The 26,324-nt window shown below is 40.8% G+C and overlaps 4 protein-coding genes across 8 annotated transcripts; 2 read left to right on the top strand and 2 right to left on the bottom strand.

Moving 5' to 3' along the window:
- Positions 1-1,757: 1,757 nt before the first annotated feature.
- On the top strand, positions 1,758-5,680 carry LOC136435373 ((3R)-3-hydroxyacyl-CoA dehydrogenase-like). The gene is made up of 9 exons (XM_066428829.1): positions 1,758-2,112; positions 2,336-2,505; positions 2,740-2,889; positions 3,213-3,308; positions 3,600-3,685; positions 3,941-4,034; positions 4,203-4,245; positions 4,640-4,714; positions 4,877-5,680. The coding sequence occupies exons 1-9, from the start codon at positions 2,061-2,063 to the stop codon at positions 4,888-4,890; spliced, it is 780 nt and encodes a 259-aa protein (XP_066284926.1). The 5' UTR covers positions 1,758-2,060; the 3' UTR covers positions 4,891-5,680.
- Positions 5,681-7,370: 1,690 nt separating this feature from the next.
- Positions 7,371-10,980, bottom strand: LOC136435372 (5' exonuclease Apollo-like). 2 transcript variants are annotated; one of them, XM_066428828.1, is made up of 4 exons: positions 10,725-10,980; positions 10,250-10,381; positions 9,640-9,889; positions 7,371-9,280 (listed from the first exon to the last, which is right to left on the bottom strand). In XM_066428828.1, the coding sequence occupies exons 2-4, from the start codon at positions 10,362-10,364 to the stop codon at positions 8,353-8,355; spliced, it is 1,293 nt and encodes a 430-aa protein (XP_066284925.1). In that variant the 5' UTR covers positions 10,365-10,381; positions 10,725-10,980; the 3' UTR covers positions 7,371-8,352. The 2 variants fall into 2 exon arrangements, with proteins under 2 accessions (XP_066284925.1, XP_066284924.1); XM_066428827.1 differs by lacking the exon at positions 10,725-10,980 and having other exon boundaries at positions 10,250-10,605.
- A 255-nt stretch (positions 10,981-11,235) lies between these two features.
- LOC136435367 (5' exonuclease Apollo-like) lies at positions 11,236-15,553 on the bottom strand. The gene is made up of 4 exons (XM_066428818.1): positions 15,323-15,553; positions 15,035-15,175; positions 14,377-14,626; positions 11,236-14,049 (listed from the first exon to the last, which is right to left on the bottom strand). The coding sequence occupies exons 2-4, from the start codon at positions 15,147-15,149 to the stop codon at positions 11,931-11,933; spliced, it is 2,484 nt and encodes an 827-aa protein (XP_066284915.1). The 5' UTR covers positions 15,150-15,175; positions 15,323-15,553; the 3' UTR covers positions 11,236-11,930.
- Positions 15,554-15,627: 74 nt separating this feature from the next.
- On the top strand, positions 15,628-26,259 carry LOC136435369 (glucose-6-phosphate 1-dehydrogenase-like). Of its 4 annotated transcripts, XM_066428821.1 has the most exons (14): positions 15,628-15,738; positions 16,623-16,859; positions 17,856-17,893; positions 18,293-18,401; positions 18,817-19,034; positions 19,894-19,929; positions 21,358-21,516; positions 22,045-22,170; positions 22,660-22,753; positions 23,366-23,582; positions 23,969-24,174; positions 24,481-24,557; positions 24,671-24,763; positions 24,974-26,259. In XM_066428821.1, the coding sequence occupies exons 2-14, from the start codon at positions 16,716-16,718 to the stop codon at positions 25,059-25,061; spliced, it is 1,605 nt and encodes a 534-aa protein (XP_066284918.1). In that variant the 5' UTR covers positions 15,628-15,738; positions 16,623-16,715; the 3' UTR covers positions 25,062-26,259. The 4 variants fall into 4 exon arrangements, with proteins under 4 accessions (XP_066284918.1, XP_066284919.1, XP_066284916.1 ...); XM_066428822.1 differs by lacking the exon at positions 19,894-19,929; XM_066428819.1 differs by lacking the exon at positions 15,628-15,738 and having other exon boundaries at positions 16,384-16,859.
- Positions 26,260-26,324: the final 65 nt, after the last annotated feature.

The following is a 26,324-nucleotide window of genomic DNA, read 5'->3' as shown; positions in this document are numbered from 1 at the left end:
CTAGGATATCTGTAGTCCACACATGCTTGTACTTTCTTCTGAAGAATTCAAGAAACGATGACAATATTTTGGCGCCTCAGGAGCGAACCTAGCTAATGGTGTATGTTATATTGTGTGCAGTTTCAGTTCAAGAATTCTGGGAATTGTACAGGAATGTGAAAGTCCACGGGACGATAACTGTAGAATGCCTGGATGGATTGTCTTCATATTTGCCCCCCCCCCCCTAGCGACTTTCTATGGTACTGCAGGGGATTTTTGGTATGTAGATAGCTTAAGTGATGATTTACATAATCATATGCCAAGTATGCAAATCAATATCTATATATATTTGCATAATTAATGAGGAAAGTTTATCAGCTGCATTCCTTTATAGGACTCTCAAACACATGACATATGTAACCGAGTAAGAAATGAATATCGATAGATATCAATTACATGTATGTAAATTAATACCTAATTTGCATATTCAATGACAAAATACTATAAATGTATTCTTGCGAAGACAAGACTTTCATACATTGACAACTTGTGTTATTTGGGTAGAGAAGATGATCAACTGATATGATTTATGCAAGTAAGGTCCTTATTTGCATGTGGGCTGAAAATTGCACATGCAAAAAACAAACGAAAAACCATTATCATTATAACCCAGATGTACTTTGTCCTGATGACCCAAGAGTTTGCGAGGAAAATGGAAATTCTGACAATTCTCAATTCCATGACTCAGAAACCACCGACGTCGCGACGGATTGACATGGAATGAACAGGACAGGTCAATGCCTGTACTTTGAACGCAAGCTGCTAGGGGGCATTTCAGCGCAGGGTCGTTACCTTTCTCTGTGCTGTAACTAAAATATGTGCGAAGCAGTATAAGCGATGAGGTAATTCCTACTCTCAGCCGGCTGCAAGTTAGAAAATGGGGCATTTGACATTGCAAGACGGTCACAATCTCCCCAATCAACCTCTCCTTGGAGAGTGAGGCAGTTCCTAGCTACACAACACAATCTCTCGCTGCTTAAGGCTGGTTGATTGGTCCGTCGGCCGCTTGTAGCGCGATTTAGTCAGGCGAGGTAAGTATACTTTTAGAATCAATAACAACACAAGATTCGGCAAATGCCTATTTGCAAATTATGTCCGTGGCATAATATGGCCAATACGTATTTTGGCGAGCATCTTCTGACATAACGCTAGTTTACCTAAGTTTACCTAAATGGGCCTAAATCCGATGCGTTTTTCGGTAAGAGTTTAAATAATTGACACGACACCAATCTGGCGAAAGAATAAACCACAATTTCTTCAAGTCTGTCACATGCCGACGTTATTGATAACCTTGGTCACTGATGTTATACGTGTTATATCTTTTCTCTAGTCCTGTTGATACAAAAATATTACAAGTTCAAAGTTCCGCCCGTGGCGTTGAGAACGGCGGAGTTTTTGTGGCGACGTAACCGTGTAATGTTTCTGCGAGGAGAATATTGCTCAAAGATATCTTGCCGCTATTACCGTTATGAACCTGCTAACTAAGTTCCTTTTTTGGCTTGAAGAGAGTGCTTAAGATATAAACTTGACGAAACAACAACAAAGAATTACGGCAAAACCGCACAATCCCATAATTTTGGTCCAATCCAGAGAAACGATACTGTCACGCCCTCCAGACCTTGTCGCAACTGCATGATCCATTTCAACCGGTGACACCAAAACGTACTCTCCAAGCATGCGCAGAGGTGTGGTTCCGGCTGGTGTTTGACGTGTTTTTAGGCGTTTTTACTTTTTCATGTTTTATTTCTCTATAAAGTAGAAAGCCCAACAAAAAACGCCTAAAAACACGTCAAAAACCAGCCGGAACCACTCCTCTCCTTGGAGAGTAGCCAAAACGCTCCAGTCTAGATCAGAGGTCATTTTTCGGGTGCATTTGAGGTGAAGCACAATACATTCATTGGGTAGGGTACAGTCACCTGGTGTCTACAAGTACCAAATCAAGCATCAGGAACGCGGGACGGATCATTCGTAGTCTCTACCAGACAGACTCCTCACCTGGAATTGTTGGGAAATAGTAGCAAATGGCGGAGGGAGGAAAAGGGCGTCTCACAGGAAAACTTGCATTGGTGACAGGTGAGTTGCTCCGCCATTTTGGGCTTCAACTAAGATTTCTCTTTGTGTTTATCTTTATTTTGTTATGGTGACGTTGTGTGCAAAATACCAGTGACTTTGACCCGCTGGATACCAGCTATTACCAACTATATAACCTTTTTTTCATATACACAAATGTAGATGTGTTGCTATAGAATCATACGATAGACAAACAATTTTGAACGAGTTTGTATATGATTTATAGCCGGAGGGAGTGGCATCGGCCGTGCTGTGTGCCAGGCCTTCGCCAGGGAAGGTGCAAAGGTTGTTGTATCCGACATCAACGGAGCCACCGCCAACGACACTCTGAAGTCACTGGAGGGCGATCCCAGCAGCCACCGTGACTACGTAGCGAATGTGTCATTATCGGAAGACGTAAAAAAAAAAATCAACATTTATGATTTAAGACTTAGCTGTGATATGAGTCAAGTCATAATAAGCAGTCAATTGAAGACGCCACAGTTTTGTATACTTTGCTTGAATTTGGTGTGTGATAGATTTGCTTGGATGAGTCGCTAGCGTGCTACTCTTATAAACCGAAGATACCATACCGTAGGTCAAATGTAACTGAATGTACTACGTACGTGCCGTCATTACTCGTCATTATAGGTGCAGAAGATGTTTGATTTCGTGTGCAACGAGTACAAAGCGGCACCTGACGTCGTGGCACAGATTGCAGGTGGAAGCAACCTGGGGATCGGGCCGATACTGGAGCTGTCGGAGGAAGCGTTTGACGAAACAATAAGGGTCAATGTGAAGGTGACAATGTTATCAGTGCAAACATGATCAGAACCCAGATAGATTTTTAAAAACAAATCATCACTTAACGCTTGTTATACGGTATACTGGTACTAGGTCTTGCCTTGCATGTATCAGTTCTCATGATTGCAAGAGTTTGTGTTCACTTAAAAAGTAACTTCGAATGGTTTTCCCAAGAACCTATTCACTTAAAAAGTAACTTCGAATGGTTTCAGTTTGTTAGCTAAGTCTGTCAGTTTCTTTTTGTTCTATCATTTCGACAGAGAAAAGAAGGACCTGTTGGACATTACGATACCAATCTGTAATTTCATTTTGGTCTCCAGGGGACGTTTCTAGTGGTGCAGGCAGCAGCACGAGCTATGTTGAAACACAACGTGCAGAAAGGATCCATCATCACCATTGGCAGCCTGGTGGCAAACGTATGAGCAGAGTTTACTGACAGTTTCATGTATTTCACCTTTAGATATCGATTCTAATATAATAAGTACGCTATAAACAATCCTGAGTACTAGTGACAGATGCCCTCTCATAGGTGAGGTCATGTTTTTGTTTCAGCACAGAAAATATCACTGGTAGACCATGTACTTGATGAACTAACTAGATGCCCTACGAGTACATTTATCTAAAATGGCTTAGGGATATATATATATATAGGGATATATATACATATGTAGATTATGGATACAATAAGGAATGTTTTATTGTAAAAGACCCCAGAGGAAACACTGTCTCACTTCGGTGCAGCCAAGGCTGGAGTGGTGCAGCTAACACGCATCGCCGCCCTGGAGCTGGCACGGTGAGTCAGGGATACATACAAGTAAAGCCGGTTGCAGAGTTGAAAATGTCGCACTTTTCACGCATTCAGTGTCATTTTAGCAAATACATGGTACAAACCAGCCAACTGCATCCTTCTATCAGAAAGTTCAGTCCGTGTCTTAATAATCGATAGTCTTTTCCAAGCCTTCCCTAGCTAAACTGGATTAACAAAACACAAGTCGTTGCCAATGTTAACAACTTTACGTGTTCCAATTTTATATCAACATTCTCACAGACATGGCATCCGCTGTAACGCCGTCCTGCCAGGCCCCATCGCGACTCCAGCCTTGATGAAGAGCGCGGAGCACGTTTCTGAAGAAACATTCAAGGTACGTACGAGCACCACTCAATAGCCGCACATGAGCCATGCATACTGCTGTTTGGGTATGTATGTATGTGCAGCTGCCATCCTTTGGTGAACCAATCCACAGGGAATGTTTCATACGGAACTCATGTACCAATCATGTATTAAACACGTTTACCAATTACCATTTCAGCAATGGGTGAATTCTCCACTAGGGCGCCCTGGTGAGCCGACAGGTGAGTCACAGCTTCTCCTCACACATCTAACGGGGAGGGTCATATCTTAAGGTGAGTCACTGCTTCTCCTCACACATCTAACGGGGAGGGTCATATCTTAAGGTGAGTCACAGCTTCTCCTCACACAGCTAACGGGGAGGGCCCTATAACTGCTTCTCCTCACACATCTAACGGGGAGGGGCCTATCTTAGACCCTTTTCAAGCGCTCGAACTTACTGCGCTCTATCGCTAGTTGTCGGAAAGTGGTCAGGTTTTTATGAATGTAATTTGGATACATTAATCGTAAGAACATACTTGGGTATTAGCCTGGAGTCCAGCCTTCTTAGCTTTAGTCCATTTTCTTCCTGCACTCTGTAACCCAAATATGAATGAATATGATTTTATTCCTGCACAGAGGTGGCTAATCTTTTCACCTTCCTGGCTTCTGAGGAAAGCAGCTTTGTGAATGGAGCAGCCATTGAGATTTCTGGTCAGTATGTCATCTGCATGTAGTTAGTACATCGATCTAATCGTAAATGAGTTTATGGCACATGATATATCAATGATCTTGAAACAGCCCTTTAAGATTTTAGTCTTAAGACCTTCAGGAATATGTATCTAAAGAATATAATAAGTAACATCTAACTTCCAGGCGGGAGGCATTAGATGCTGGAGCACTGGATCTGCCAAACCTGACTTCCTAGAAGCAGCACCAGCTACAGCCAGCTCTTCGGTACTGAAAAAAAATTAAATGGTCTGAACCTGTCTAAAACTTTGATCTCAGTATACCCAAGTAGACAACTGCTCATGTTGTCATCAGAGATATCTTTACTGTATACATGACAATTGCTGGAAAAAAATTTCAAAACAATCCAATATATAATGAAAATCTCAAAACAGGATTGATTGTTTTTTTTTCTTTGGTTTTTTCTTGTTTTTTGTTTTCTTTATTGGTATTTCAAAATAAATTACAATCTCAAACACTAACAGAAAAAAGGACATACATGGGCACAACAAAAGCCAAATAAAAACCGGGACAGTGTGTACATGTGCAGCACATATACACTTACAGATGATCATAGCCTCCCTTATGAGTATCAATTGTAGTTAGCCTCCGCTCCAAACAATATTGTATATGATTACATGTCCTTAATTCGTTACTTCTATATTATAATCGTTTTGAATAGTAGCATACTATTAGTATCAATAATTACAAATAGTAATACAATTACTAATAGTACAGTAGAATCCGCTTAACTGCACCACCCATTTGTCAGCGTTTTTGGTGCAATTATCCGGCTGGTGCAATTATGCGAAATGCCCAGCTGGACCGCACCACCATGGGCGAGGGGTTATTTTGTTAGTCAGAAACACAAGCACAAAAAAACAGACGAAATTATTCAGTTATCAACTTTATTTATTGACCCTTTGCTGAAAATAAAGAAATGACTACGAACCTGTTTTGATTTTGCATTCTTTCATTTTTCCATGCAATCTACCGCATTACAACACACATAATGTTACAGGGGAGGCATTCTGAAACATCGTCATGCCACCCATGGGATAACAGTTTCTGTTACATTACGTCGAGTGCAGTTGTCGATTTACGTAAATCATGTACCGCCATGAAACTAGGAATTGAAACTAAAACTTGGTTACTGATTACGGGTGACCCGCCCGGGACCTCCCATACGATTCCTATCAACGTAACTGCCAATGGAGACCGCCTTGTTTTGTTACTCAAAACAGTTTTAAACTTATTGGCGGTATTGCGCCTTCACACCGGCAGGTATCGGCTCATTTGTACCGCGTTTGCCGATTTTAGCGCACCTTTTCAGTTAACTTGTCGAGGATTTTGGAAAAAAATTGGTGCAGTTATCCGGCATTGGTGACCATGCACGGTGCAGATATGCTGAGTCACTAACAATGCAGTGAATGGGAACCGGTTTTGGATATTGGGATTCGGTGCAATTAAACGGAAGGTGCGTTTATCCGAGGTGCAATTAAGTGGCTTCGTCTGTATCAATAATTACATATAATGTAATTCACATGAAATTAAATTAAACATAAGGTTCCCCACTTACCCCGATGCTTCTCCAGCTTACCCCTCCGAGATGCAATGAGACGTTCTGTCTTTTCAAAAGAAGATACCAATTTTCCAAAGGACTGGAAATTTATGATTTTTAAACTTCTACACCGGAAGATGAAAATTTTACCTAACAAAATTATCAGATTTTTAAGGGGAGATGCATTTGCAGATATATCTCCAAACATAATCATAAAGGAATCTAAGTCAAAATTCATAGAAATCTCTTTTTTCAACCAATTTTGTATATTATTCCAGAAAGGATTGTTGGAAAATGCTTATATCACATTGAATTATATGATTCTATGCAAAATATCTAATCAGACAGACTAAACAGTTTCTACTGCGTAGTATTTTGTGCATGTACTTTGAATAATAGTTGCTAGGAGGCAGTAACGTTAGATGTTACGTTTTTCCTTTCAGTGTTGACTTGAAAGATGATAGGTACACAACTAGCACGGGGAGCCATAGAGTCCATTACAACTTTACAGGTCTACAAATATATTCTACATGTAATACATGTTCATGAATAAAAAAAGTAGCTATCATCTTACCTCATGACCTACATGATATGAAAAGTGGTCAGCGGGTCTACTTGAGCTTGTCGTGAATAAATAAAGTTTCAAACAATGTTCTTGTATCATATTTTGATTCTTTGTCATCTATTGCTAAAAGCAAGGAAGTTAGACCTCCTTGCTAGTAGCTATGAAATCAAACAAATTAGTTTTCATAATCCACTATATCATATGTATGTCTTCAACGATGCAGTCTACTCTCAACAGCTCAGTCAACTTTTACTTTCCAGTATACAGTACCTACATCTCCTTTCAATAATCAGTCAATCCATCCATTGCTTCTTGTCATCTTGAAGATCAATTTTCATCTTGAATATCTATTTTCTTATGCAATTATCAACAAAGCACTATCTTTGCTTTCTACTTCTAATACATAGGTTACTTTCTGTTTACTATACATGTACATGTACATGTATTTGCCCAAAATAACCAAATCATTGAAATCCACCTAATCGTGAACATTTGACCTCTTTCTGTTTACTTTAAAGAGTCGTCACTTTACTCTTCAGCAAAACAATTTTCCCCTTCTTTGTACAGGACTGCACATATCTGCTGTATCCTCTAATGACCTCTAATGAGAGAGACTCTATGATTTCATCCTCTATGCACTATAAGTGCTTTTCACCCACCACTGTTTGTTTTTTGTTGGACCTTCTATATCCCACACCTACATCAACACCAGCAGCATATTCCCCACTCTTTCTGCTTATGAGCCTGTAACTTTTGGCTGAGACGTCTTTCTTTGGTGAAGGTGATTCACTGTGTACACTTCAGTTAGAATCAGACGGACAGATCACATCTTGATCATTTCTTGCTGATGAGCTGGAGTCAGAATCAGAAATATAGATCACATCTTCATCATTGCTGGCTGATGAGCCAGAGTCAAAAGTATAGATCACATCTTGATCATTGCTTCCTGATGAGCCATCCCTGACCAATGCCATGATTTTGAATGGGATTCTATGTCAGTTCTACTTCTCTCGATGCAAGACTTGTTGAGGCCTTGTTTGTTTCTATATGTTCACCTGCCTTTCTACTGTTGGCTTACTGATACTGAAGGGAACTTACCTAGCATTTTCTGTCCTTTTCATTTATGTCCCTGCATGGCTCTTTTGACAGAAGCTCTATGCTTTCCCTGTCATGTTCTTCTGACTGCATCTGGTTTATAGAATTATCCTTGGTAGTACTGTTGCTTTTCTGCTCAAACTGGCTGTGGGTATGTTTCGGGCTACTTCCTACAATGTTATTGTCACAATATCTCTTTTGTCCAGTGTGATAAGCAAATGCTTGCTTTGGGCAGGGATGGCTATACTTGGAGGGAGTTTTCTCTTCCTGCTCGTCACTTTACTTCCAGCTATCAGTCTCCAAGAAGAGGTTCCGATCGGGGGGCTAGTAGTTGCCGGAGGGAGGACAGCGTTAAAAATCGCCCTCCGATCGAAACCTCTGCTTGGAGAGTAACTTCTAGCATCATAAGTTTTTTTCCGTATAATTTTCAGATTGCTCGGAACTGCGGAGTGATTCGCAACTTGTTGCTACGGTCTTGCCATTTGTCTCACCACAGACTCTCCTACTTTCCTTTTCTGGGCCTACTGTTTGTTGACACCTGGTCTTCTCTGGTGTGCTCTCAGGTGGGGAGTCTATGAACACTACACCCATACTAGGTCTCAGGAACCTTGTTAAAGAAAAAAAAGGTCTGGAACTTTTCCTTTTTCTCTTACAAGAGGAATAGGACCCATAGAACATAAACTTCCTGACAGACTCAGGAATCTGGAATATTCTCTTAGCACTTGACTCCAGGTAGTTGTCGAAGCAGTGCATGTCTGCCCTTTCACTGGTCCCTTTCACCACAGGGATGATGGACTTGGGCTTGAGCCTGGACACAAACTCGTGCAACTCTCGGTATGAGGAGTGGTCGGAGTACGGGACGATGTGAACATCCGGCTGGTTGGTGTACGGATTCCCATCCAACCCAGTATACAAGGCTGAAGATATGATGGCTGTTGTAGGTCTTTCTTGGTTCCACCTCTCCAAGTTTTTCCTGGTAATTTGGTACTTCAGAGCGACCCTTATTCTGCCAGCCTCTGGGTCTGTGGTGAACACGTTTGGTAGCTCCAACAGCTTCAAGGTTTCCATCCTCTGTGGTGTAACCACCACCCAGGTCTGAAATGTCTTGGCCAGTTCCACGAGCATGTCCTCCTTTCCTATATACATACTAGACATGCCAACAACAATGTCATGCTCAGGGTGACGAGATATGATGTCCTTTATCATCTGTGTGGCTTGTGTCCTGGAGGGAAACTTGCACTCTGGGCTGCAGTAGGTGTTGTCCAAGTACAGCACATCGATAGAAAATCTGTTTGCCAGGACTTCATGTTCAAACATTTCGGGACTGTATCTGGAGGGACAGAAAACACAACCAATTGCAAGAGTTACAATTTTTTAGGGAGTTTACATTATGATATACTGTAAATTGTGAAATATTTGAGGTGATAAAACGAAGAAAACCGTGAAAATAGAATTTGATTCTATTTTCACGGGTTTCTTTGCCGCGAATTTATGGCATCAGAATACGTCTCCCCCTGTATGACTACTGTACTACAGAATTGTTACAACTGCGAATTCATAGCACAGCAAAAGCCTCCGTTTCCCTCCTACCTTAAAATAAAACCACCACAAAAGTAAATGAAGTTAGCGTAAATAGGTCTGTAAAATATCTATTGTATGTATTGAATAAAGATGTAACCAAGGCCACACCTGAAATCCCCAGTGTAGAAGATTGATCCGAAGTACCCCTGGAACAGGAACATGACGGCACCCGGACAGTGGTTAGCATCGAACACGGTCACCGTCATGGTCTCCTGTCCCGTCTCGTCCAGGGCCAGGATGTGGCTCTCCCCCACCTCCAGGGTGTGCACCAGGACTGGGGCGATGTTGAACTTGTGGATCAGCAGTTTGGCTGTGATGTCGGAGCAGTAGATGGGATGCTTCCATGATGGTGATAGTCCTGAAATGGGGGTCAGCATGGTACTACATGTAGTTTTAATTTGTTCAAACTAATTGTTCAGAAAGTACAATCTTTTCTAATACAGTAATAGTAACAATTTCATTCTCTATAGATCAATAGAATATGCTACATGTATTACAATTGATATTAATAATGCTGGGCCGGGCAGAATTATAAATCAAAGTTGTCAAACTGTAAATCATAACACAGTTTGAGATTTGATAAATCTTAGATTCTACTAACGTTATCTTATCTGTAGCATAACACACAGCCAGTGTTGACCTCACAGCCAAGCGGCTAGCGTCTGGTCTGTTTTCTTATGATGACAAGCGTGTTGCAGGTATGAGAAATAACTTATACCTGAGGTATGATCAGCGTGCATGTGTGTCAGGAAGAACAGTCTGGTGTGGACACTCTGACGGGATTTCCAGAAGTCCACAGCGAACGGCGTGTGGGGGATGAGGCACCCATTCATCTTGACCAGCTCCAAACCTGTTGTATATGCTAGTAGTTAACTGAAAAGATAGAGGATTCCGTGCTTACCACGGCCACGTAGCGAAGCGTTTTCTTCCGTTTCGGAGCTTACCACGCCTTTGCGTAACTGTCTACTTTCAGTTTCGATTCACATGCGCACTGCATCAAAATGCTGATTTCACTTAAGTAGGAGGCTGTGACAAGGGGTTTCTCAATACCTGAAAGTTCAGATTGACAAACCCAAAACGCAAGAAAGTTAACTACGTATACGTAGACCAAGGAGGTTATATATAACCTCCTTGCGTAGACCGACCTTATTACTGCTTTGGTTCTAAGTCAAGGTCTAACCCTTAATACTCACCTTCTAATGTACTGGAGAGGAAGACTATATACTTCACAGCAAAACTGCCAGCTACGGTTGACTGGTTCTCCACTGACACAGCCACGATACGGACAGGCACGCCATCCACTCAGGTGTATGAAAAGGTGCCCGCAGACAGGTAAACAATGCTGTTGGTGACCTTACACCAGGTGAGGGAGGGGGTAAACTAGTAGACAACTGCTCATATTCTGTAATCAGTGATATCTTCACTGAATACATGAAAGCTCATGGGAAAACTTTTTAAAACAATTCAATGTATGAAAATCTCTAAACAGAATTGTTTCAAAATGCTCACATCACATTGAATTATGATTCTTTGAGATGCATTCTATGCAAAATATATAATCAGACAGACAAAACAGTTTCTACTGCGTAGCCATTTTGTGCATGTATTTTGAATAATAGTTGCTAGGATAACATATGGATTTTCCTGCATATACGACTTGATATTTTCTGGGGACCAACACAAATGTGTGCCTAACGAGCAGTAAACGGCAATGATATGTATTTATTCCAGAGTGTAAACTTGTAATACTAAATAAAGTGTGCATCTTCATCTTACTTTGATAGGTACACAACATAAACACTCAGTACTTAACCAGTACCAGGGAGACATGGAGTCCATTACAACTACACAGATCTACAAATGTATTTTACATGGAATACATTTTCATGAATCAAAAAGTAGCTATTAAAACAATACATCTCTAACATCTCCACCCTCATGACCTACATGAAAAGTTGTCAGCATGTGGATTTGAGCTTGTCATGATTAAATAAAGGTTTAATGTTATTCAGTTATTGCATCATATCCTGATTCTTTGTAACCAATTACCGATAGCTATGCAACCAGTTGGACTTAATCTAATAAATGTAAATTAGTTTTCATAATCCACTATATGTATGTCTTCAAATAATGCAGTCTTCTTTCAACAGCTCAGTCAACTTTTACTTTCCTGTATACAGCACCTACATCTCCTTTCAATGATCAGTCAATCCACATCCATCGCTTCTTGTCATCTTGAAGATCTATTTTCATCTTGAAGATCTAATTTTATATGCAATGATTAACAAAGCACTATCTTTGCTTTCTAGTACAAGGGTTAATTTCTGTCTGTTTACTATACATGCACATGTAAATGCATTAAAATTTGTCAAAAAAATAATCTAATCATTCAAATCCACCTAATCGTGAACATTTGATCTCCTTTTGCGTACTTGTTTACATTTCAAAGAGACAACACTTTTCAGCAAGACAATTTCCCCCTTCTTTTGTACAGGACTGCACATATCTGATTTATCGTCTAACAGGAGAGACTCAATGATCTCATCCTCTATACACTCTAAGTGCTCTTCATCTACCAATGAGATTGCTTCTTTGTTGGACTTCTTAGGTCCCACACCTACATCAACACCAGCAGCACACTCCCCACTCTTTCTGCTTCTAGTCTGTGACTTTTGGCTAAGGCATTCTTTCTTAGGAGAAGGTGATTCACTTGAGTCAGAATCAGACAGACTGATCACATCTTCATCATTGCTTGCTGTTGCGCCATTCCTGACCAATGATTTTGAATGGGATGCTGCATCAGCTTTACTTCTCCCAATGCAAGACTTCTCGAGGAAGGACTCTCTATGTTCACCTGACTTTCTACTGTTGGCCTGCTGATACTGAGGTGACTTTCCTTGGCATTTTCTGTCTTTTTCATTTCGCTTTTTTTTCAGTGGCTTTTTTGACAGAAGCTCTGTACTTTCCATACCCTGTTCTTCTAACTGCATCTGGTAAGGAGAATTATCCTTGGAGGAATGACCCGTCATCTTGTCGACAGTCCTTGGGAAGAATGCATCAAGTGTCAGTTGACCTTTTCTTACTGATTGAGTGGAATCCATGGCAGATGTCATGCTACAATCGATGGCCCTTGGTGGTGTGATGAATGTTCTCAACATTTTGGGAGCCTCACCATTTTCTGATTCTGAAGGCACTTTGTCAGACAGGCTTGTACTCTTGTCTACAGTGTTGTGAGTAGAAAAATCATAAACATATAATGCAGGAGGGATGTTCTTATGCTGTCCTTCTGGTAACTCCTTTCCCTGTTGTTGTGTGAATGGTATCAGACCTGTTGGTCCATTGCGCATTCTTCCCTCTCCTGTGGCAAAACCATTGCTCTTCTTCTCAGGCTGACAGTGGATACGTTTTGGGCTGCCTCCTACAAGGTCATTGTCACAATCCCTCTTTCGTCCATTATGATAAACAAAAGCTTGGGCAGCGATTGCTATACTTGCAGGGAGCTTTCTCTTCCTGCTCTTAACTTTACTTTCAACATTATTAGACAGAATAGTCTCTTCTGTGCAATTGTCAGACTCCTTCATACACTTTGAACTGAGGGATGATTCACTGCTTGTTGCTACAGTCTTGCCATTTGTCTCACCACAGACTCTCCTACTTTCATTTTCTGGGCCTACTGTTTGCTGACACTTGGTCTTCTCTGGTGTGCTCTGTGGGGAGTCTATGAACACTACACCCATAGGTCTCCCCCTTGTTGCAGAAACACAACTCCTGGAACTTTTCCCTTTGCTCTCACAAGCTTTGTCCGCAAACACGTCAACCACAGAGTTATGGGACCCACGGAACATAAACTTCCTGACAGATTCAGGAATCTGGAATGTTCTCTTTGCACTTGACTCCAGGTATTTGTCAAAGCAGTGCATGTCAGCCCTCCCATGCAGCGATGTCCCAAACACACCTCTGCTGGTCCCTTTCACCACAGGGATGATGGACCTGGGCTTGAGCCTGGACACAAACCCGTGCAACTCTTGGTACGAGGAGTGGTCGGAGTACGGGACGATGTGAACGCCCGGCTGGTTGGCGTACGGTTTTCCATTCAACCCAGTAAACAAGGCTGAAGGTAGGATGGCTATTGTGGGCCTTTCTTGGTTCCACTTCTCCAAGTTTTTCCTGGTAACTTGGTACTTCAGAGCTACCCTAATTCTGCCAGCCTCTGGGTCTGTGGTGAACACGTTTGGTAGTTCCAACTGCTTTAAGGTTTCCATCCTCTGTGGTGTAACCACCACCCAGGTCTGAAATGTCTTGGCCAGTTCCACGAGCATGTCCTCCTTTCCTAACATAGTCATGCCTAGTATGATGTCGTACTCAGGGTGGCGAGATATGATGTCCTTTATCATCTGTGTGGCTTGTGTCCTGGAGGGAAACTTGCACTCTGGGCTACAGTAGGTGTTATCCAAGTACAGCACATCGATAGAAGGTTTGTTTGCCAGGGCTTCATGGTCAAACATTTCGGGACTGTATCTGGAGTGAAAGACAACACAACCAATTGGAAGAGTCATGAGATTTACCCTATTGTGAAGGAGTTCACAACATCATATACAGTACTGTAAATCGTGAAACTTTCGAGGTGATTCTCTTTTGGCAGTTTTTTCCCTCCATCACTCGACGCAAAATCTATAGCACAGCAAATATGTCTCCTTGTATTGTACTACAGAATTGCTTCAATCACAAATTTATAGCACAGCAAAACCTCTCATTTTCCTTCCTACCACGTAAGTAAATGAACTTATAGCAGGTCTGTAAAATATTCATTGCATGTAATGGATAAAGATGTAACCAAGGCCACACCTGAAATCCCCAGTGTAGAAGATTGATCCGAAGTACCCCTGGAACAGGAACATGACGGCACCCGGACAGTGGTTAGCATCGAACACGGTCACCGTCATGGTCTCCTGTCCCGTCTCGTCCAGGGCCAGGATGTGGCTCTCCCCCACCTCCAGGGTGTGCACCAGGGCAGGGGCGATGTTGAACTTGTGGATCAGCAGTTTGGCTGTGATGTCGGAGCAGTAGATGGGATGTTTCCATGATGGTGATAGTCCTGAGATGGGGGTCAGTGTGCGACAAGGAATTTGTACAAGGAATTTCCAACGACCACACTATAAATTGACTATATTACCAGACTTTTAAGCGAATCATTTCTTCAGAAGCTACAACTTTTCCAAATTCAAAGTCTACATGACGTTAGAATCTACTACAAAAATTGATATCCATTTCTACACAAAACTGCAAATCAAAAATCATAAATCTGTAAATCACAACACAGTTTGAGTTTTGCTATACAGCATAACACACTCGCAGACTCTGGGTTATGCTGCTGACAAACTGTCCCAGACCCAGTATTGCCCCCATACTAGAAGTAAAATATAGCCAAAATACTAGCCTATAATCTATACTAAATGATGACAAGTTATCTTGTTATTATATTTTGTGAGACATGCATCTTTACCTGAGGTATGATCAGCGTGCATGTGTGTCAGGAAGAACAGTCTGGTGTGTTCACTCTGCCGGGATTTCCAGAAGTCCACAGCGAACGGCGTGTGGGGGATGAGGCACCCATTCATCTTGACCAGCTCCAAACCTGTTGTACCTGACCAGAAAAATATATTTCATCACAACAGACCAAAATTAATTAAATCCATGACGGTTTAACACATTTTACTGCTTAGCCCTTGCTCCGGCACTTGCCTCAGAAAGTAACAAAACATTCTACATACAGCGGAGTATTTATTCTCACCAATCTATCTGGAATTAACGTGCTTCAAACATTGTAAAACCGTTAAATTCAAGCGACTTCTTCATCCACTTTTGTAATAAACCGCCATTTTTACTCTCTGGACAAAGTACAGGAAGTCACGACATTTCATATCCGGTAAGATGGATTATCTCACTTTCAAATTGTTGGGGTGTTTGCTTTCTATTGTAATATATCTGGATCATGAAACAATAGAATTGAAATGATAAAACAAAGGATGATGTGTTTTGACATGTTTTGTATGCATAGACTATATTATTCGAGTGCTTTGTATGATATCAAATGTTATTGTACACCCCTATTTGAGTGAATGGAGTTGCCCACATCTGTAAACATTCTGGTCTTGTCACAGCTGAGGGGCGGAGCTGCTATCTTGACAAAGGGAGGTGCATCTTCAGGTAGGTTCTTAGATTTACACTATTTGGACGTTCATACTCCCTGATGGTATCGTTTAAACCTTAATATTCTGTTGTTTTGTTGTTGCTATCACTCTGTACATTGCATCCCGAACTCGATATGCTTTTTAAACGCTGACGTTTAGAATCACAAGGCGTTTAAAAAGTCCTTGTTTCCTCCTCCCAGTGCAAACAAACTGTTGAAGCAGTGAGATTAGCAAGGAATGGACGGGTGTCATCGTAAGGTCACATGTCATGTATATCGTGACCAGTAACACCATCTGGTTATGACATAAATTTATGTAAACACTAACAACAATCCAACGTGGTAATTCGACCAGTTGCGTCAGAGTTCAGTGTGGTCAAATTTTGCGTTGTCATTCTGACACTTGCGCTGGACAAACATTAACCCCCCAAGCAGTATTGATTAACTTTGCATTACTGAACCATGGTAACAAACATTAGCAACCTTGACAACACATTTACTTATTGATTGCATTTAAGAACTTAAATCGTTTCCTGGTCACGCCATTTCCGTGTTGGTGTTGCACTCGCTGTGAGAACTTGAGAAGGGCTTGACGTTTCCTGTATGCTAGATCTGTTTCGTCTGGTGCAACAAATCGAGGATTCTACAAAGTCCTACTCCATGTCAACATATGGGTTGCCTGAGTGTTTTCTGTTCACATACTCCGCCTGACTGCACGTTTTGGTCAATGATTACTGAGAAGGCCCACGTGAGGATTTGCTGATTCACGCCTCCCCTAGCGTGTGTGGTTATGGGTACAGGAAGCAGCAAGGATCGCTCCAGACAATCTACATCGCCTGAGGATACATCAAGAGTCAACCCTCCGCCTTCAAGCAGTGATTCTCATTCATATTCCTCACAGTTGGTGGGTGGAGCTAATCCAGAGACAGGAGAGCCCTGCAGATCTAGACAGGTACACAGTCTTACAGCACAGACAGGACACGGAAACAACACCATGTCTAATTATAACGTCCAGACCAACGCCGTCTCTAGTGTCCAGAAGACTAAAGACCAACTCCTTAAAGGTGTCAGCATCCTGAAGGAGACCCTGGACAGTCAGGACGATGTTCCTCATGTCTTCGTTGTCTTTGGTGCCTCGGTGAGTGTTGTTGTTCTGCAGTTGCATTTAAAAATAGAATTGCCAAATGTTATTAAATGGTATGGTAACGTTATGTGTAAAAGTGCAATGCAATTCTAGCAATATGTCTGAGAAACTTGTATCAACAAATTATCACTGAATGCACGCCTGTAAGTTTTCAATGAAAACTTACAGGCGTGCATTCAGTGATAATTTGTTGATACAAGTTTCTCAGACATATTGCTAGAATTGCATTGCACTTTTACACATAACGTTACCATACCATGCCATTGTGTACACATACCTGTCAGCACTGAAATACCCTTCCAAGCATTCCTTGTGATAATGTTTTAAGCTAGGTCAAAGATTGGGTTCTTCTCATTAACCCTAAAACCTCCTCAAGGAAGTTAACATCTATGGAAAATACATTAACCTGCAAGAAAGAGTTTGTATTGAACAATAAGACAAAGATAAAGAAATGCTATGCCACCTTGTTTGTTGACATCTTGGTACAGACTAATAAAACGTATTTTCCGAGAACCATAGTAGAATAGAACTCGTCATCAAGTACCGTAGGAGCATCCTCTATCCAGAGGACAGATTAGTAACTGCCACACAAGACATTGTAACGAACTCGACACAGTCAGAACTAGGACTGAAAGATTTAGAAACAGCAGTATACCGTTCATCGTAAGACTACTGAATAAGGACAACAAACCATAACGTACTGAAAAAACCTACCTGCTGCCACAGCTTAAGTTCGACCCGCTATGAATGTGAGAAACTGGTGTGTTACACTGAATGTCGGTTATATTGGCTATATGGATACAGATACAGAAAACAAAATCACTATGATGCATAACTATGAACAGCACATACATGGAATACAAGTAGTTGAAAAAATTGTCACTATCTTAAGTTAAGAATAACAATAAATGACTTTTAGTATCTCCAAACAAGTTGTCATTGTCCATCTGTATATCTTATTATTAACTTGATCTTTTTGTCCTTTCTCAGGGTGATTTGGCTAAAAAGAAAATCTACCCCACATTGTGGTAAGTGTCCAAATATGTACAAAGGACATTTTACATGTCATTCATGTGATTAAAGTGTAGAAAATCTCTCGATCTTAGATTAGAAAGCCTGGGTATTCCTAGTAGAATGGGTCAAGAATGAAAAAGTATCACGTGCCACCAATAGTAGGAAAAAAATTTTCTCACATGATAAGTCACATATGAATCAAATGATACAAAAAGCACAATTGACACATATGACCACATACAACAACTGTTTTCTTGTTCTCATAAAGACTAAGGGTGATGGTTTGGCCACATTAAGTAGCTTAATGGCTACTTGGTGTGGCCAAACCATCACCCTTAGTCTTTATGAGAACATTTTAATAAGTGGTCTACAAATCCTTGTTTTCTGACTTTGACCAATGTTTGTTCTATCAGGTGGCTGTTCAAGGATGGCTTGTTGCCCAGACAGACTTACTTCGTTGGCTATGCCAGGTCGGACTTGACTGTGCAGGCCGTCAGGGACAAGTCCACGCAGTACATGAAGGTACAGTATCACGTTTTTATAACTTCAATGTTCATTTAGCCTGGGTGCCATCTTCTTTACGTAATATACTCACTCCCATATGGCTATAAGCACTAAGATTCATTATTACAAAGAAGCAAATGTTAAGAAGATGTAGAAGCTAGCAAGATACACGATACTGCATTTAGGTTAAGTCAGGTTGTGTAGCTTTGTTGACAACTTGTTTAGATGATAATTCTACATTATGTATATATGATCTCAAAATATAAAGAAGTGGTCATGAGTGTCTATTCTATTCACTGTTTTACCATTTGGCCACCTTCCTTGCCTGTTACCCCAAGGTAAGTAAAACCAATGTCCTTGGTAAAACATATTAAGTGTAGTGATAAGATCAAGAAAAGGAAACATGATCTCTGTTCTTCATAACAAAATGCAGCTCCAAGATGACGAGAAGGACAAGTTTGAGGAGTTCTGGAAGATGAACTCGTACGTGAAAGGTTCGTACACAGAGCGTACAGACTTTGAACACCTGAACCAGGAGATCAACACCCTCCCCAAGGGGGACCTGGCTCACAGGCTCTTCTACCTAGCGCTGCCACCCACCGTCTTTAAAGATGTGTCCTCCAACGTCCGCCTATGCTGCATGGGACACGAGTAAGGCCTTTCAATATCAAATAGATCAGTTTAGCACAGATTCTAATTATTAGCTTGTTGTTTCCAATGCAGTAATGGATTTTGCATGGCTTCTTTAAATAGCAGAGCCTCACTTATCCATTTCATCCCAATAGCAGAAAACAGGGCGGTTGTCATCATGTCAGCTGAAGCTTTTCATACAAGCAATTATTTCATGTCATACATCTAGGAGTGTACAGAATTGTTGTATTTCGAAGTAACAGAAATATCACTGTCCCTTTTTTTCTTATGAGAATCAAACACTGCTTGAAATATCAGCAACAGAGGTTCATAACAAGATTACTTTAAACAGGGTTTACATATCAAAGTCCTTTTGAAACTGTAAAACTTGTTAATTTTCCTCAGGGTAGCCATCATTGGTGCAGCTTAGATACATCATACCAATACTTAAAGTTTAGATTTAGATAAGCAGCTATCTAAAACAGTCACAGAAGTGGTACTTTCAGTGCCTTCTCACAACTTACACTTTCCATTCACATGTTTTGTGTCCAGTTTGAAACATATCCAATCAAATTATGTTGCACTGACAATGTACAGGTGAAGGCAGCAAAAATGGAAAGTAAAGCTTCCAATGGAATCCACCAATTTTAGTGGATAAATGTAGAAACCCTTGTCTATACTTGATGTGTATACATTTCCTTCCAAGTACTAGTAGCATGGATTTCTCCAAACAAAAGGCAAAACAAAACAAAACAAATGCCAATCTTAGTTCTTGTTGTTCCTCATATGAACAAGTCATCAGCTATCTTGGAAGGAACAACTCTTAATTCTGTCCCCTGGTGTGTTTTCTATAAGGAGATGATGTTTGTATCTTTTGCAGTGGTCTCGAGGAGTCGACTGTGTCGACTGGGTCAGGGTATGGCAGCAACTTTTGATGAATCACAATAACTCTTAGTTTAACTATCTAATTACCAGATGCTGTGCAATAGCTCTGCTTGTTGTGCATGCCGAAACACTTAGCAGAACTCATGGGTTTTCTCAGTATATCTGGGATGGGATGGTTGGTTGACTGTGAAGGATAGGCTTTGGGAAGGGCAGGCAAAGTACAGTACATGTCATGGTCTGGAGGGTGTGGCCACAACAAACAAACATTATGCAGTGTATATTGCATCAGTTTATCTTCTGACTTCACAATAATTTCAATCATCAGCCAGCCCTGATAGAAATCAGAACTTCTAAGGAAATGATTGGATGAAAAAAGCCACAATTTTCCTTTGATAGACCAGTTGTGCTTTTGCAAAGCATTCCTCCTTCTCTCATCTACCTTATGACATATACTCATGTTCCATTGGAATGTCTGAAAAATTGAAGTGCTTGTTTTTATTTGTCTGGGGATCTGACAGCGAGACGGTATTAGATGATAGATTACCATCATGTAATACATGTAGTTTTGTTTCTTTCTTTTACCTGTTTTGTTCTCCTTGTTTTTGTTCCCTGTACCTTATGCATTTGCGAAGATAACACAGCTTCTATAGCAGCAAAAGGGCAAGACAGTGGTGAAATAATGGCACATTGGAGCAACTTGCTGTTTTCTGTCCCTGCTATAGCATGGCCAGTCATAGTGCAGAAGGCAGCCATTAAGCTTTTAGTTTGTAGAGAAGGGCTAAAAGCTTTGTTTTCACATCACCAAGTCATCCTGTCCTGCTGGCCAGACAAGGTCATTAAAAAGTCTATGGGCCAGGCAAGGTGTTAAGGCATGCAGTGATGCTTAGTAGTTTTACATAATCTGCTTGCTGCATTTCCATACTTTCTTTTGCTTACTAATCAGGATCTTGCAAATGCATGGTATGACGTTTCATGCAGTCTATGCATTCCAAAGAGCTATGCATCATCATTCATACTATATCATGCTTTCAATTGCTGATGAGTTGATATTTTGTGGTAGTGCGGTGATTTGATCATTAATGATGCCTGCCATTGCTCCATACCTTTATACAACTTGGGACTGTCAAGTGTGCATCATCTTCAGAAGCCAAGTACATATGTGTAAGTCGAAGCAGTGGTCTGTCTAAGAAACGAGGGGTGAACAAACATGCTGCCAAATAGAAGCATGATTGACAGAAGACTAAGATTTTAGCAGTCATATCTTTCTCAAAGTTTCAAGAAGTTGTCTACACAAATCTTCTACAGTACTATTATATAATAGAAATGTAATAGCCATAGACTCCCATGTTCTAATGGAGAGCATATTGTTAGATGATGCACATTTGCAAATGTCCTATTCTGAATTGTGAAAGATAACAAACATGACCCCTCCTTCATTCCCTCCTGTCCCAAACGTCAGGGGTTGGTCCCGTATCATTGTGGAGAAGCCGTTTGGCCGTGACAGCGAGAGCTCGGCCGACCTGTCCCAGCACCTGTCCAAGCTGTTCAGGGAGGACCAGATCTACAGGATCGACCACTACCTGGGCAAGGAGATGGTCCAGAACCTCATGGTCCTGAGGTATGTTAACATATCAGTTACACCCCTATGTTTCAACACCCCTATGTTCCAACACCCCTATGTTCTGACATCCCTATGTTCTAGCACCCCTATGTTCTGACAACCTTTATTACTAACATAGGGGTGTTGTTGGATTGTATGGTTGTTGGAACATAGGAGCATCAGCTCATATATAGGGGCTTTGGAACATAGGACTGTTCCCAACAAATCTTCATACTGTAACAGCAGTAAAGGTCCTCTCATCTTAAGTGTGCAGATTGTTATGCTGGTCGTTGACCTCTTATGCTAAGTACAATCTTACATGCTTTGAAATCCTGTCACTCTTATTGTTGAATGTTAATTTGAAGGTCCCCCCTTAGACCCTATTGACTTCTGAAATAGAACAGCTATTACGTACAAACATAGACATGCAAAGATAGAGGGTGCATAAAGATGTAGCATATCATGTTACACATACAACAACTGTATGTACATACATGTATTGTTTTAAGCTAGGCAGGACCGAAACAGTTTACTTTTTTATTTTAGGTTTGGAAACAAGATGTTCAGCCCCCTGTGGCACCGGGACCATGTGCAGTGTGTTGTCATCACGTTCAAGGAACCCTTCGGTACCATGGGCAGGGGAGGATATTTTGACGAGTCTGGAATCATCAGGTGAGCTTGGCTGTTAAAAGTTTAGACAACCAGACTCAGCGAGGCACCCCTTTTACTCTAAGATGGATTCCTGTTTCTTCCTGGATTCTATTCTTGTTTCTGGCTGTCACAGAGTCACCATAATGTAAGCTGTTACACATGTACAGGGCTTTAGCCAGACCATTTTTTTTTCCTTCATCCCAATTCCCGTTGAGGTAAAAATCCTAAAAAGATTTATTTTCTGTCATCATGTACATATTTCCATCATTGTTCAATTTCCAGACTGGTGTTTGGGTGTAGTTATTCAAATTGGGGTACTTCCATATCTTTGCCTACCAAATTTACCTGTCAAGTTTGACAGAATAATTTTATAATTCGTAGGTCCTACACAGCAAAATTCTTTCCAGTGACAGAATAAGAGACGCTGGCTACATGTGCCCTTTCCTTCTCTCGTGACCTCTGAAATGTTTATTCATATGTAACAAGTTGTCCCTATTCCTGTAATCTCAGGGACGTGATGCAGAACCATCTGATGCAGATCCTGTCCCTGGTCGCCATGGAGAAACCCGCCTCCACTAGTGCAGAGGACATCAGAGATGAGAAGGTCAACCTAACCTAACATCACACTACACTATTAACCTCACAATAACAGCCACTGTATACAGAGACTATCAGATAACAGGATGTACCGTGGTACCAATCATGTTGCTCTGTGTACAGACATGCCCTTACATATCTATCATAAGGAGTGTGTCAATGATGATATGGAGAAATTCCCATTGGCACAAGTATGGCCCCTGTGTATATGTTGGATTATTCATCATCACACTTCATCGTTTGCTCTTGCTTCTATAACTCACTAGTTAAAGACAGCAAAATTTCAAATGGTCTCCCAGCATTGTGTAAGGGCATTGTGTTAAGTGCATTTGTATAGCTTGATTTGAATAATACAAACAGATGCATTGTGACAAGGTTTGTTCAGTACATTTATGTGAAGGATACAAGACCACATAAGAACATTTCAGCACCAAGGACAGGGAAAAAAAGGAAAGTGATTTCGATCCAGTTTAACTCACTGGAGAGCTATTCTTCTACTGGGCATGACAGAGAAGACAGACACTAGTACGTACAGGTTCATTGTATCAGTAAGTAATCTTGCTACAGGTGGTAAACCTTCCAGGTAGACTGACATGGGTTGATACTTTTGACTCTACAGGTGAAAGTGCTGAAGTGCATGCCTCCCCTGGAGCTGGAGAACGTTGTGGTTGGACAGTACACCGGAGACCCCCAGGGGGAGGGCGATGCCAAAAATGGCTACCTGGATGACAAAACTGTGCCCAAGGGGTCAGTCACCCCCACCTTTGCCTCAGCTGTGGTGTTTGTGAAGACAGAGAGATGGGATGGAGTTCCTTTCATCATGAAGTGTGGTAAAGGTAAGATGTCCTCAGATTACTGGTATTCACTCTAGTATGGCAAGTACAAATCGTGTTGTTATTCCTTTACAAAGATACATAACTTTACAACTGCATTATAAGATGTTGCAACTTTGCATAAGATACAATGCATATAGTCACTTTGCGCCAAATAGCAGTTACTCAAGCAACTGGATATAATTTTGGAAACGGTCAGATGTTTCAAGCAGCATCCACTACTTTTCATCAGTGACACTAAGCATAGTCACCTTGGTTAACAATTGCAAGTTAAAAGACTCAAACTTAATTTCTTGGTGCATCTGAATCATTGAAATGGTAACAAATCTGTAACTGACACTTGATGCTTTCAGGCTTTCTCATGAATGTTTGTGTCTGCCTCCCCTCAGCTCTAAACGAGAGGAAGGCAGAAGTACGGATCCAGTTCAAGGACGTTCCTGGTGACATCTTCGGCGGACAGTGTAAGCGTAACGAGCTGGTGATCCGTGTGCAGCCGCAGGAGGCGGTGTACTGTAAGATGATGGTGAAGGCACCTGGCATGAACATCAACCCTGAGGAGTCAGAGCTGGACCTGTCCTATGGGGCAAGATACAAGGTTTGTACATTTTAATTGTACATTTTTTACAGTAGCACTATTTGTTAACTTCTATAGGACAGATATTGTGCATCTATGGAGAAGGTGTATGTGTATAAAACTTCAAAGTTTGTATTGAAAATAAAGCAATAGGAAGAAGAAGAATATAGAGCTTGAATGCTTCAATAATCACTTTTTGAAGTAGCTCAACCAAGTGGACATTTGATTTTGCTATGTCTTTGTGTTCATTCTAAGAAACAGTAAATGTTGTATGTTGTGTTTGTACTTTGTAGCAAACCTTCCCTATACTTTTTTTGTCCTGTACAGGGGGTGAAGATGCCTGATGCATACGAGCGACTCATCCTGGATGTGTTCTGTGGTGCACAACTCCACTTCGTCAGAAGGTACTCAGTTATGTGCAGCACTTGTCATCTTTTCTGTTCTTTTGGGAATAATTCAGAATCTGCTGTTCACATTGTTTGAATTTGCTTCACATGAGTTGATTTGTATCTTATAGTGATGAACTTCGAGAGGCCTGGAGGATTTTCACACCACTACTTCACAAACTAGAGAACGAAAAGATAAAGCCTGCACCTTACAAGTATGGCAGGTGAGTTGCCTATGAAGTGTACCAAGTTGCGGATGAGGCCCACTTCCAATCATGAAGAAACTTTGTGTCATTTTTCGGTGGTCTTTTAGCTTTTATGACAGCCTGAACTGAACCCTGCATGTGTACAATACATGATAACAATGAGGTTATTTCTTAACCTCCTTGATGATAACTGAGTGCTAATCTTGTTTTGTTTACTGATGTTCCCAGCCGAGGCCCCCAGGAAGCTGACGACCTTGCCAGGAAGTTTGGCTTCATTTTCTCAGGCACCTACAAGTGGACCAAGCCTCAGCTTTGAACAGATCAGGAGAAACTGCCATTAGGTGTAGGACTTTAGAAGACATAGGAGATCCAGTAGAACACAACAGAGCAGCTTCCAATAATACTGCAATCCAACTCAGTTGACCCAGTCAATGTTTGTTTTTAGACAAAAGAACCCATCTATAAGAAGATGATACTTTTTTCTAGGAGTCAAAGTATCCCACCAATCATTTGTTCTTCATCACTTTCCTGATATATATTTTTTCTACGTTACACCAGTCTGGTATATATTACTGTAATTCTTGATTTGTTAACTGTAACTTAATTTTAGCTGATTTGACGGTCACTAGTCAACAGCTAGAATTTCATCATCGCTAATATTTGATCACTAGTATTTGAGACAGCAATGTTTGTTCCCACCGTTAAAATTAAGTGCCGTGACCTACTCCATTTACCCCCAACCGCTATATTTTCCTGCCACTATATTAAAGTGATTTACAGTACATGGGTATATAATATTTCATATTTACCATTGATATGCTTCTGCTGGCAGCTTAAAGTAGAGTTTCCTGGAATCCTCTAGGTTACCTACCTTTTGGTTACTTCTAACACATATCATTGCTTAAATGTACATGTATAATCCTTTTTTGTATTGTTTGTTATGCTAATCTTTGATTGCTCTAATGCTGACTAGATGGACTTGAACAGTGTGTCATGTACATGTAAGTATATTGACAAATGTAATTTACTAAATCCTCTCTACATTCTCAGAGGAAGATGGCCTGTTCTTTGAAAAGCTGTATTCATGTGAGCTTATCCTATATTTTAAACTATTCTGGAACCAATACAGCTTTGGTGCATGGATAATGTATTTGGGTGTGATCTGAATCCACAGTTTTGATTTTTGTATGGATGTACGGATATTTATATTAGTCACATCCAAATGTAACCTTTGTGAAACACCAATCACAAACTGTCTGGTGCAACAACAAAAATATAAGCAAGTTTGTAATTTACATATTGAATTTACTATTTCCTATGACTCTTATTTCTAATTTTATATGCTATTATAGGACATGAAGTGTAGACAAGGATATGCTGTAGCAGAGAAGAAAGTGTAGCTCTTTTTTCCACAACTTCTCTTTGAAGTGTGTGGATGTAATGAGATATCTGCTGCTACTTTTGTATGTCAGAATGTATGTTAACACACAGATTATACATGTAGGTGACTTGAAGGTGTGTTGAGGTACATGTGTCTGAATTATTACACCAGCAAATAATGCTAGTGCTCTATACAACA

This window comes from Branchiostoma lanceolatum, chromosome 5 (genome assembly GCF_035083965.1).
Source record: "Branchiostoma lanceolatum isolate klBraLanc5 chromosome 5, klBraLanc5.hap2, whole genome shotgun sequence".
In the NCBI taxonomy this organism is placed as follows: Eukaryota; Metazoa; Chordata; class Leptocardii; order Amphioxiformes; family Branchiostomatidae; genus Branchiostoma; species Branchiostoma lanceolatum.
The sequence above is the reverse complement of the archived record's forward strand: the minus strand, read 5'-3'. Positions and strand labels throughout refer to the sequence as shown.